General features: G+C 48.9%; 1 protein-coding gene across 9 annotated transcripts in view; it reads left to right on the plus strand.

Moving 5' to 3' along the window:
- The window catches only part of SIK2 (salt inducible kinase 2), a 132,043-nt gene extending 122,448 nt beyond the window's left edge, over positions 1 to 9,595 (plus strand). For 4 of the 9 annotated variants that reach the window (XM_060160357.1, XM_060160358.1, XM_060160360.1 and 1 more), the window contains 5 exons: positions 87 to 371; positions 517 to 680; positions 1,447 to 1,557; positions 2,288 to 2,379; positions 3,090 to 4,572. In XM_060160357.1, coding sequence (XP_060016340.1) covers positions 87 to 371; positions 517 to 680; positions 1,447 to 1,557; positions 2,288 to 2,379; positions 3,090 to 3,663 — 1,226 coding nt within the window. In that variant the 3' untranslated portion in view covers positions 3,664 to 4,572. The other 5 variants (XM_060160361.1, XM_060160363.1, XM_060160364.1 and 2 more) reach the window with 5 other exon arrangements.
- The last annotated feature ends 2,134 nt before the right edge of the window (positions 9,596 to 11,729 follow it).

Consider the following 11,729-nt stretch of genomic DNA (forward strand, 5'->3'; position numbering starts at 1 on the left):
ATGCTTTGTATCCCATGTTCCAAGAAGTTGCAATTGATTGGTGGTCATATTGGTGTTGTGTTTTGTTTTTGTCTTTTCTCTTGAAGGGAAAATTTTCTCCATGAGTGACAACCCCTCCCTTGACAGTGTGGACTCTGAGTATGATATGGGGTCTGTTCAGAGGGACCTGCACTTTCTTGAGGACAACCCTTCCCTTAAGGACATCATGTTAGCCAATCAGCCCTCACCCCGCATGACGTCTCCCTTCGTGAGCCTGAGACCTGCCAACCCCACCATGCAGGCTCTGAGCTCCCAGAAACGAGAGGCCCACAACAGGTCTCCAGTGAGCTTCAGAGAGGGCCGCCGGGCGTCAGACACTTCCCTCACCCAAGGTGACTGCCTGCCTTCTCTGCTGGCTCCTACAGCTCTTGTGTTGTAGGACTGGGTGGGGTTTGTTGCCATGTTGGTTTCATACCTCTGGTCACTGAAAGGCCTTGTGTTTTATTTAAACTGTTTGGTCGTTGTTCTTTCTTTCAGGAATTGTAGCATTTAGACAGCATCTTCAGAATCTGGCTAGAACCAAAGGAATCCTAGAGTTGAACAAAGTGCAGTTGCTCTATGAGCAGCTAGGATCAGAGGCAGACCCTAACCTGGCATCGCCTGCTCCTCAGCTCCAAGACCTGGGCAGCAGTTGCCCTCAGGTGCGTGCTCTGGGCCCTGCCCACAGTGGCTAGGTGAGAATAAGGCATCAGTTCGTCCTGATGGTGTGTCATTTCATTTAGAGGATTTACTCCAGTCCTGGAGCAAACAGGGTTCTTTTGGAAAGACCACAGCCTGAAGGCCTTCCTTGTTGCTGCCATCTGCCTGACAGGTTGGGTTAGACCCTTCCACGCTGGCCCAGGTGATCAGTACCACATGGAGGCTTGGATGCTGCCAAGCGATGCTCGGTTCATAGGGCAGATTTTATATGAATTATACCCCTTAAGAGTCTCCCTTGAACGCCCCTCCCTTCATGCGCACACACACAGAAAACAAATAACAGTACAAATGAGAAGCTTGTTGCCACTATTTTTGATGTGATATCACTTCACTAAATATTATAAGTGAATTATTTATGCTAAAAATACAAAAACTATTGCTGTTTATTTAATACATTTTATTTGAGCCCATTTTCAGTACATCAGGGATATTATAGCATTTGATGCCCACATGAAGGTAATAAGCTTCTGTTGACATCAGGGGCCTTTGCTCCAGTACTGACTAGGTAATCGTTTACTACAGGTAATGCATGTATACACTTTCTGCAAAGTGATTAACCCTCAGCCTACTAGTTACTGTAAAAGCATTGAGGGTCATGTCTTAACAGAGTTGGAGTTCCCCTTGGACATTTGCCAAGGTGCTTAAACTGAGATTTGAAACTTTCTCCCACGTGGGAAATTGAAAGTGTTTCCACCCCTTGCTCCTCAGGGGGAAGCTCCTCCTCAGCAGAAGAGCGTGTCTGCGCTCCCCGGCAGCGCGCACCCTCAGCTCTCCCAGCGGCACAGCCTAGAAGCCCAGTACCTGCAGCACAGACTCCAGGTGGGATCCTCCCCCTTGTTGCTCCAGCTCACTTTGTTCGTCCTGAATCTGCCTTTCTGCAAAGCAGGAACCTGTTTTGCTTGGTATTTTTTTAGGGCAGCTGCTTAATTCCTTTATAGGCAGGTGGGTCTGACTCTGCACTTGCAGTTTCTAGAAACATGTTCAGACTTAGCCTTATGCTCTGTCTTGGCAGCAGAAAAGGTCTGTCCTCAGACTCCAGGAAAGGGTACTGCCACTGAGCAGCAGGAAAGGGAACCCTGGTTTCTTTACTTCTATATTATGCCTCTTAGTGAATAATAAATAAAATGGAAATCTCGAGTCAGCAAAAAATGTACTGTCAGCTCTCTATTGGTGCCCAAAAATCTTTAAAAATGATACAACATAGATCCCATAAAGAATGAATCATTTGTTCATTCAGCAGGTGCCGTGGCCTTTGCTATAGATCTAACTCCACTTTTCTCATTGTTTTTAGTCTCCATGAACCTCCCGGTCCTAGAGAACTTTTAGAGACAGAAAAGTGAAGCAGGTTAGAGCTGAGACAGCCCAGGCCTGCTGACCCAATGCTGCTGGGCCACAGGTTCTCCCAGGGTCTCAACGAGCAAGTGTCAGTCCCTGCATCCTGCGCAGATTCTGGAGGACTCACTTGGCTTCGTCCTTCAGGCAGAAGTACAGTCTAATGACTGCGTCCTAGATGACAACATGTCACGCTTGTATTTTTCTGCTCTTCCAGAAGCCCAGCCTTCTGTCAAAAGCCCAGAACACCTGTCAGCTTTATTGTAAAGAACCACCACGGAGCCTTGAACAGCAGCTGCAAGAACACAGGTGAGAGATGGTGGTTGGCCAAAGAAATCACTTTCTTTGTGGCAGACAAGCTGGGTATGTTGTCCTTTCCCCTAGTATTTGCCTCTACCAGGAAAACAGGTTTCAGTACGCTAACATGGATATTCCACTGTCCATGGACTATAAGCCTGTCAGGGAGTAGCAGCCTTAAGCATGCTTTGTTTTCTTTTTCTCCTAGTGTTTCCCCTTTGGGCTATGAATAGACCTAAGCTTTCAGGATCCGTGAGCTACTGCAGTTTAAGTGGGTTATACTGGAGAGAAGGCCTCCATCCTCCCTTGTAGTAATCCCGTGCCCCCAGGCCTCACTAGTAGAAACACCTTGGCCAAGGTAGAACTACCCTAATCCATCAACCTACAGACACCCACAGAGACCAAGGTGTCAACCCCGCTTCAAAACACTCCAGATGGGAAATCAGCCTCTTGTTTCATAGGGAGGAAAAAAGAGTCTTAGAGAAAAGGAATTCGTGTTCACTTGAGCACTGAGGGATCAGCCAGAATTGGGGGACAAAAAATAAGATTGGGTTTAAGAAACCAAACATGACTGGTTCCTACCCCCACTTTTTTTTTTTTTCTCCTGCCGTGGGAAAGAGAGAAGTGGGAGGACGGACACTAATGACTGATACTGGATTTACATTAAAATTGCCGTCACTGAAGAAGATTTAAAATTCTTTCTTTTGGTATTGCCAACTTAGACTCCAACAGAAGCGGCTCTTCCTCCAGAAACAGTCTCAGCTGCAGGCATATTTTAATCAGATGCAGATAGCAGAGAGCTCGTACCCACAGCCCCTTCCCCACCAGGAGACACCGCCGCCATCCCAGCAGCCGCCGCCCTTCAGCCTGACCCAGCCCCTGAGCCCCGTCCTGGAGCCTGCCTCGGAGCAAATGCAGTACAGCCCTTTCCTCAGCCAGTACCGGGAGATGGGGCTGCAGCCGCTGTCCGCCTCGCCAGGTCCCCGGGCTGCTCCCCCGCCACCGCCCCCGCAGCACTCAGGGGCCGCCCGGGCACCCTTACAGTTCTCCTATCAGACTTGCGAGCTGCCAGGCGCGGCCTCCCCCGAGCCAGACCGCCCCGGTCCCTGTCAGTACTCCCTGGATGGAGCCCAGCAGAGCGGCCTGGCGGCGCCGGGCTGTCCCAGGAGCTCAGGACTGCAGGAGGCCCCCTCCAGCTATGACCCTCTAGCGCTCTCGGAGTTCCCTGGACTCTTTGATTGTGAAATGCTGGAAGCCGTGGACCCACAGCACAGTGGCTACGTCCTGGTAAATTAACCTCAGCGTGGGAAGTGAGGCGGGTCAGGTGAAGAGAGTGTGTATTTCTATTTTTATTCCAGCCTTTTCAATTTAAAACTTATTTTCCCCCCCTCTCCCTGATGGGGAAAAAGTCAAGTCACCCAACTGGAATCAGAGGGCCTGGCCGGGTGGATGTTGCTTCCTCATGGCTCCGTCCCACCATGGGTTTCTGTGGCAAGTGCTGGAACATAGTTGTAGGCTGCAGCTCATGCCCTTAGGTCAAGTGGAGCAAGCTCTCATCAGAGCCACCAACAAAAGTTTTATAAGAAGAAGACATCCAGACCTAGGTTTTACACAGAACTACATCAGTTCATTATCGAGGGAAACCTTGGTGAAAGCAGGAAAAAATGTGTGCCGTTACGTATAGGCAAAAAAAAAAAGGCAATACATTTCTCACTGAAACCAAGCAACAGCATGTTCCTTAAAGGCAAATCAAGAATACATGATGAAATTTGATGCACAGGAAATAAAAGAAAGTTGTACTTCGTCAGTGAATCATAAGTTCTAAGCTGCTGATGCAAGTTGTCCCCGAGATCACTGCCAAGCGGTAAGAGCGTGAGCTTTGTTTCAGGGCCCACTGAGTAACAGCGGGTACTGACCCCTGAGACTGGCAGTCACCTCCATCTGAGAATAGGTGACACACCTCTTCAGAAGGTGCCCTGGGTCACAGTGTCCTCAGAGCTCCAAAGATGTCGCCTGTGGAACCAAGAGATGCACCGCAGTGGAGACCAGGGGCAGGAAACTCAAGAAACCGTCAAGAACAGCAGCCCTGGGCCAGGGAAGACGGGCGCTTCCTGCACAGTCTTCTGTGGAGACTTCTGGTTTGGGGCAGTTGGTCTTTAGAGGAATTAGCGTCTCTTTTAAAATGTAATAACTACTTTGACTTTACACTAGATGTTGCTAGTCATTTATTGAGCTTTGTATATTTGGACAGTTTCATATAGGGCTTAGAAATTTTAAGGATGAGAAAAATGAACTTTTATCTCCCATGTGAAGTGGTAGTGCTGTGCCTTTTCCCCCCCAGATCATGCTTTAATGATTTCTTTTCTGTAGAAACCAACAGTTTTCCATTTATGTCGATGCTAAATCCAAAGTCACTTCAGAGTTTGTTTTCCACCATGTGGGAATCACATCCTTAATTTCCTTAGAGTTTTGACTTGCAATGAAATGTTCAAGTATTACAGCAATATTCAAAAGACCACAGAGGTGTTAACCATTGAAGCAGATCATCTGCCAACCACAGTGTATATTATTAACCCTTACGATCCAGTCATCAGAATAAGTAACAAAGATGCTACGGCTAGTTGACTGTGTACTTAGAAGTAAGGAGTAATCTGTCATTTGGACAGTAACATCCAAGTGTTACAAATTCAGTGTTATTTACAAAGACTATGTTTCTGTCCTTTAGAATGGCTTGTCCTATCAGCAGATGAATGCGTTAAGCACAAAGCATCTTCCTTAAAGCACAAAGAAGAGAGATACTACACTGATGCTGCATCTAGAAAACACCTTTAAGTTGCCTTTCCTCTTTGTAGTACGTGTCCACGCAGGTGGGGAGAAACATGGAAGGTCTAGGAGTTCTGTCCTGGCTCCTCTTGGTGCCAGGACGCTCCACAGAGGCCCTCTGCTTGGGGTTGGCCTCTGGGTGTGAGCAAGGGAGGGTGGTGTGGAGGACGCATTTTTGTGATTTGACAACACGCAGTGAAAACCCAGGAAGAAGGAATTAGGTTCCTTCTACGGATTGTTTGTTCCTCCTCATGCTTAAGATTGATGATTTCGTGAAATAGACACCATCATTTCATTTAAGAGATCCTTTCATTAAGATCTCTAACCTGTTTTAAGTCTTTGCAAAATAAGGCAGTTATAAAACAGGGCTTGATTTGTTTAGACAGAAGGATGTTTTCCCAAAATGTTCTACAGAAGCGCTATAATATTTATGAAATTAAAATGCCTTCCAGATTGAAAACGGGGGCCGCTCATTTCAGAGTCCCCGGAATGGCAGAGTCACAGATCGGCATAGATGCCTGCCCCCCACAGGGCCATGAGCCACTGAGCCCAGGAAAGCCGGGAGCGACGGCAGGACGACTGGGCTGACAGATGAGGCGGGAGAGGCCCCAGAGGTAGACACTGGGGAGCACCCAGCCGTGGCGGGTCTGTTCAGACCGACGACAGCAGGGTGAATAGCGTGACCCATCCTGCTGGACTATGTTGTAAGCTCCTGTTTGCTTTTCTCATTTATTTCAAGCAGAAATCAATAAATTCCATAACAATCTGTATTTGCTGAAACGTAAGCTGGCGAGGAGACTGGTGCCATCCGTCAGTCAGGTGTTTTCCCAGCGCCGTCTGACCATCGCCGTTGCTCTGTCCCCCGACTAGTGAGCGACCTATGTGAGCCTCCAAGCAGTTTTCTCTTCACAGATACTAAAGTAACACTACGAAGGCTTAGTACTAGAGGTACTTTGAAATCATGACTTTCTTTCCAGTCTGTTTCACATTAGCAGTGTGTACACTACTGTATAATAACCATTAGCTTTATTATCTTGTAAACCAGGCTCCTCTGAAGAGACTTTGGTGAGATGAACGTGAGGTAAAAATTTCATTCAGCAAAAAGTGCAATATGTGTGGTACTCTGTTTTTTGTTTATGCTTTTTTTTTTTTTTTTTAAATCCAGGGGTATTAGTCTCTGCTTTGGGGAAAATGCACTAGCTCTGCAATTTCCAGTTGGGCGAGTGTGTCTCTAGTATTTACATGCCGCTGATATGCTGGTCCCTGTAAGGCAAACAGCACGTCAGCGCAGCAGAGAGGGTGGATGTTCCACTTGAAACTGGTGAGCTGCGCTGACTGTCCCCTGCCGCCTCTGCCCCGCCCAGGCCTGCCCCGCCCTCTTGCTGCCCTGGGAACACAGAGGAGGACCCTCCAATCTGCACGTAAGGGGAAGCATCTGGGGCCCATCAAGGAGGACTGGGAGATGGCACTCTAGGACTCCTGCCTTTCTGCATCCAACTTTGCCTCCGAGGAAAGAGAAAGTCAGAGTCGCTTTTTCCTCAGAGCGTTGAAGCGGTATCCCAAGTCAGTCAGGCAGGACTGCAGGAGCCCACGATCGGATCGGGACCAAAGGCAGCTCTCACCTCAGAGTAGTGGGGGGCCTGTGCCCTTATGGGGAGGGAGGGGACCGCCTGGTGTGAGTGTCGCCCCCCGCCGACGACAGGCCTCTGCAGAAGGGACTCGCGGTGGCACTGGCCTCTTCCTCTCTGCCCGAAAGGGGGCTTCTCAGAGAAATGAGTTCTACCTAATTGTTAGAGTTGCGAAGAAGGGTGTGTTCACAGCCCAAGAGTGACTGGCTGGCCAACCAGAAATTAAAGAAAGGTGAGAAGCGGCAGCCTCCCCTCTGGCTGGTCGGGGGTCCAGGCGCACGGTGGTCAGAACAGCCCCTGCTCAGGTGCGGGCGGTTCACACACGTGGACCTGAGGAAATGAATGGTTTCCTTTGCAGGGTCCTCCCAGCTGTGGTCAGGCCCCAGGTAAATACTGGCTTCTGTGTTGGGCTCAGGATTTCTAGCCCTGGATTACATTTAAAAGCCTGTATCAGCAGTTACACTTAAGCTCCCTGTTGGCTTAAGGAAAATCTCACTCTAGATAATTTTTCACATTCGTCCTCCTTTGAGACAATTCGTAGGGTCCTTGGACGACACTGGTCCCAGTGAACAGTTGCAGAACCCCTGTGCCGGGGCTCACCTTGGCTGCATGTGTACCCCTAAACTGGACTGCCTCAACTGCCTCCTTGGAAGCCACCGAGCCGCTCAGTCTCTTTGTGCCTAGACATCAAAGGTAAAAACTGGAGAACAGGTAGTAAGTTGGAGTCATCGTATAGGCAGGGAGCTTTGATCGTTTTGTTGCTTCTGGAAATTTTTCCAGAACTTATCTTCAGAGTGATGTGTGGAAGACAAGAGCAGTATCATCTGCCTCTCTTTCTAAGCTGGACAAAACAAATGATAACAAATTTATGTATCCCTTCTGACAGGTTCGCTGGTTTGGTCCTCCCTGGCGTGTGGTCCCAGGGAAGAGACTAATTACAGAGCTCTTTGTGTCTGTCAGCCTGCAGCCCCCGGAAGGCACGAGATGACCTCAGGCTGGCCTTCCACAGCCCCTCTTGGACCCCGAGTCCCTGGTCTCACAGTGCCCCTCACATCTTTGTTTCACCATTTTTCCCCATGAAGGTAGCCTGGCTGATTACAGAAGACTCGCAGCCGCCCTAGCTATACCACCATCTTGTCCACATCTGGGCAGATTTCAACACATTTGGCAGAATGGGGCACCTACTGTTGTAGAGATTGAGAAATAGGCAGCAGCACAGCCCGCAGCCAGTGATAGGTTTGATGGTTCCTGCCCAAGCGCTCAGCTTGTCTGTCCAAAAGGAGCAGTAGCTTCTGTCTGTACATCAATTTACCAGGCACTTTCACGAGTAATCTTTTCTAATGCTCACAACAGTACTATGAAGTTAGTTGAGCAAATAGGCCTCATTTTTTACGGCTGGGTAAACCAAAGCTCTGGGAAGGCTATGTGACTTGTCCAAGCCACAGAGCTCGTGAGCGGAGGAGGCGGGACGGGCTTTTGGGTGCTCTGGCTTCTCAATCCACGCTCTTCCCTCCTGGGTAGCAGCTGACTCTTCTCATGAGCAAACAGCTGTATAAACAAAGCCCCCACCTTGGTTAAGCACTGGGTGAATGTGACATTGTCCCCGAAACCTTACTCCCACTTGACAGCCGCCTGGCTTTGGGGGAAGTGTTGCCCTCCAGGTAACAACTGTAGTTGTCCAGGTGGCCCTGCATGAACAAGGCCAAGGGAGACACAGGCCCCGCAGATCGCCATCTTTCCAGCATCCCATTAACTACAGAAGTTCAGGTTCACATCACAGATGTCTCATTTCTCCACCTCACACAATACAGTAACCTCCTGAAAAAGTATATGACGGGACACACCCTTTCTTGATCGCCAAGGGGCCAAATTGCACTGCTTTGACTCACCATCGCAGACCAACAGACTCAACCCCAGGAAAGGGTGTCGCTCAGAAAAGAATCAGGAACTCAGCCCAGTCCTGAGGAGGGGGATAAAGTATCATCTTTACAGTTAAGACCCGTCAAGTAGAAGTGCTGATCAAGTACTTTTAGGGTTAAAAAAATAACATACTTTGAATACTTTTGTCTTCAGAGGCAAAGTGGGTGGGTTAGGGAGGAGCTTTAAAAATAGAAGTACAAAATAACATCCTGGAAAAATATGACCCCAGATTGGAATAATGTTATATTAGCAAATACAGATAACAGGGACTTGCCACTGGCTATGTGATGCCTATCTGTGCAAGATTTGCTCAATCAAGGAAATACACGTGGTGATGCTGTCCCACTACTGATGGCGAGAGAAATCTGCCTCCACCAAAATCTCTGAAGGAAAAAGAACCAGAGTGAAAAGGAGGTTTGCTTCTCTTTGGGGATTGCAATTTAGGAAGTAAAATTGATACAGAGATATTTGCACTTTGTAGAAAGGGCAAGATTATTTGCTTATTTCTGAAGGGAGGAGGGTGGTCTTTGCTGGATGTTTGGTTTGTGAAAGAGTTACTTTTGATTAAATTAATCTAATTGTAGTTATTTTTTTCTGTGTGCTTTTTTTTTTTAATTACTAAGAAAATGGTGAGTTCAATAGCTTTGGTATTTTGAGTGCAAATCATAATAGCTCCAATGGGAAAAAAATCAAAATGTAACCTGTCACTCAATGTTAGAAAATTGCTTTAAAATGCAGTTTAATAAATGATCTTTGTATCAAACATAATTTAAATGGGGTACTTTTCTGCAAGGAAAATGTACTGTTTTTACGTTTCCAACCCTCTTGAATTAAAATAAAAACAACTTGTTTTCTAAGAGCCTGGATGATATGAATGTCAGGTGGATAAGATAGGGCCTTTCCCTCATCAGGCCTGGGGTGGAATTTTGAAAAGTATGGAAGGTGGCTGTGTTCCCTGAGCTCTGGTGCTCATTTCAGGCTGCAGAAAAGGACAGTGGATAATATGTTCTCATTGACGTCAGCAGGGTAAATAATACCTTGCTCTGAAATCGCCGGAGTACACGGTAGCTGCTGAGAACGCTGACGGAAGCACGGCTAACCGCACTCTGCACACGGACAAGGCCCGGGCTGCCTGGGGCTCCTGGACTTTCAGAGACGGAGCCGGACAAGGACCTCTGAAGCAGCAGGAGGGGGGCAGGCGCCTCGGGCTCACCTGTGACAAGCTGCAGGGCGAAGGGAGGGAATGGGGGCCCAGCCAGACGCTGGCACTTACAATGGCACATCTTCCGTGCAAAAGGGTTCAACGCTGCGTGTGCACACACACGCGCGCACACATGCACACACTGCGGTCCCCCTCCGAGAGACAGGAGCCAGCTCAGTGCCCTCGGGTGCTGGAGAATCCGTTTGCTGAGGCATTTGGGGCACTCTCATACATTCGAGACTTGTTTTAGTGCCAGACCCTGAGTGAAAGGGCACTATTAAGTCCTACTTTCTGGGGACTTCCCTGGCGGTCCAGTGCTTAAGACTCCACGCCTCCACTGCAGGGGGCACAGGTTCCATCCTTGGTCGGGGAACTAAGATCCTGCAGTCCGAGTGGTGCGGCCAAAAAAAAAAAAATCCTACTTTCTGGCAGCAAGTTCAGGCTTTGGTTTCACTCAGACCATTCCAGTTGAGCCCGTGCTATAGAACTGAGACAGCGTCCAAACTGAGGGACCATCCACTGGCCCTGGTGGGAGTGGAAGACCGGAGGGAGACGGCCAAGGGCAGGAAGAGAGCGGAGCCCTCCCCACTGACTTGCCCTGCTGCCTCGGCTCCGCTTGCCTCAGGCGCTCAGTCCTGCCCCAAACGGCTGTCGTCTGTGTTTGCAACCGAGACTTCAGTAACACTGCGTTTCAATTGCTTTTTCCTTTCTTTAAAGGAAAACACTTTCAGTAAGGATGTTTTACAAACTTGCCCCTTTCCCACCAAGTTTCTCCATCATTTTGATTTTGTGTTGCCAAAAGCAACCCCCTGTGTCCAGGGTACAGGCAAAAATAACAGACCTGCCTGCAGAGACCGGCCAGAACTTTAGCAGCCGGTCAAGCCCTTGACCTTCACGTTGTGCAGAACATCTTTCGGTCTGTGGCCTTCGTGAGCCAAAGGCTCAGTGCAAGGGACCAGGGCGACCTGAGCTCCAGATCCAGGGCCTCGGCCCAGCTGGGCTGGGGTCTAGAGCTTGTCAGCTGTGCCCACACCTCCAAGATGATGCCGTGTCTGCAGTCACCAGAGCCCACCTCCATCGCCGCCAGTCAGGGCCCCACCCAAGGTTCTGTTGTTGGCCGTCTGCTCCTTTCCACCCCACTAGTTCTTAAGTTGAGGTTTCACAGATCCCTTCGACATGCTGATGAAAGCTTTGGATCCTCTTCCTAGGAAACATATGTACACAGACATACAACTTTAGACAGATAATTTCAGGGGAGGAGTTGGTTCCTGGACCCCCTAAGGCCCATTCACGGGGTTAGAGGGGTTTCTAACCCCTGACTCAAGATTAGCAACTCGGTCTGCAACCCCTCGTGCTCTTCAGAGCTACCGTTCTGGTAGGGCCCTCCCTGCTGAGCGTTCCCATCCCTCCCTGGGTGGATCCAGGTAGGAGGAGAGCCCCCTGCTCTGCCTGCAGCCCCAGGGCACCATGGGAGGAAGTTCTGGGCTTTGTGCACTACTAAATCCTGGGTGCCACATAGCTACAAAATAAATGTCACCTGCACAGGGTACAGCCGCTCTGCCCTCATTTTGGCCCCAGTGATGTCACTTCAAATACATGATAAGGCAGTACACCTGAAACTAACACAACATTGTAAATCAACTATACTCCAATAAAAATTTTTTTAATTTTAAAAAAGAAAAGAAATGACAAGGCGGAGGAGCTCTGGAGGGATGGAATATTGCCCATGGCCCATACTTTACAGTGTCCCCTTGGGAGACAGATGTGGGTCTTGACTGAAGTGAAGGGGT

This window comes from Lagenorhynchus albirostris, chromosome 9, assembly GCF_949774975.1.
Source record: "Lagenorhynchus albirostris chromosome 9, mLagAlb1.1, whole genome shotgun sequence".
In the NCBI taxonomy this organism is placed as follows: domain Eukaryota; kingdom Metazoa; phylum Chordata; class Mammalia; order Artiodactyla; family Delphinidae; genus Lagenorhynchus; species Lagenorhynchus albirostris.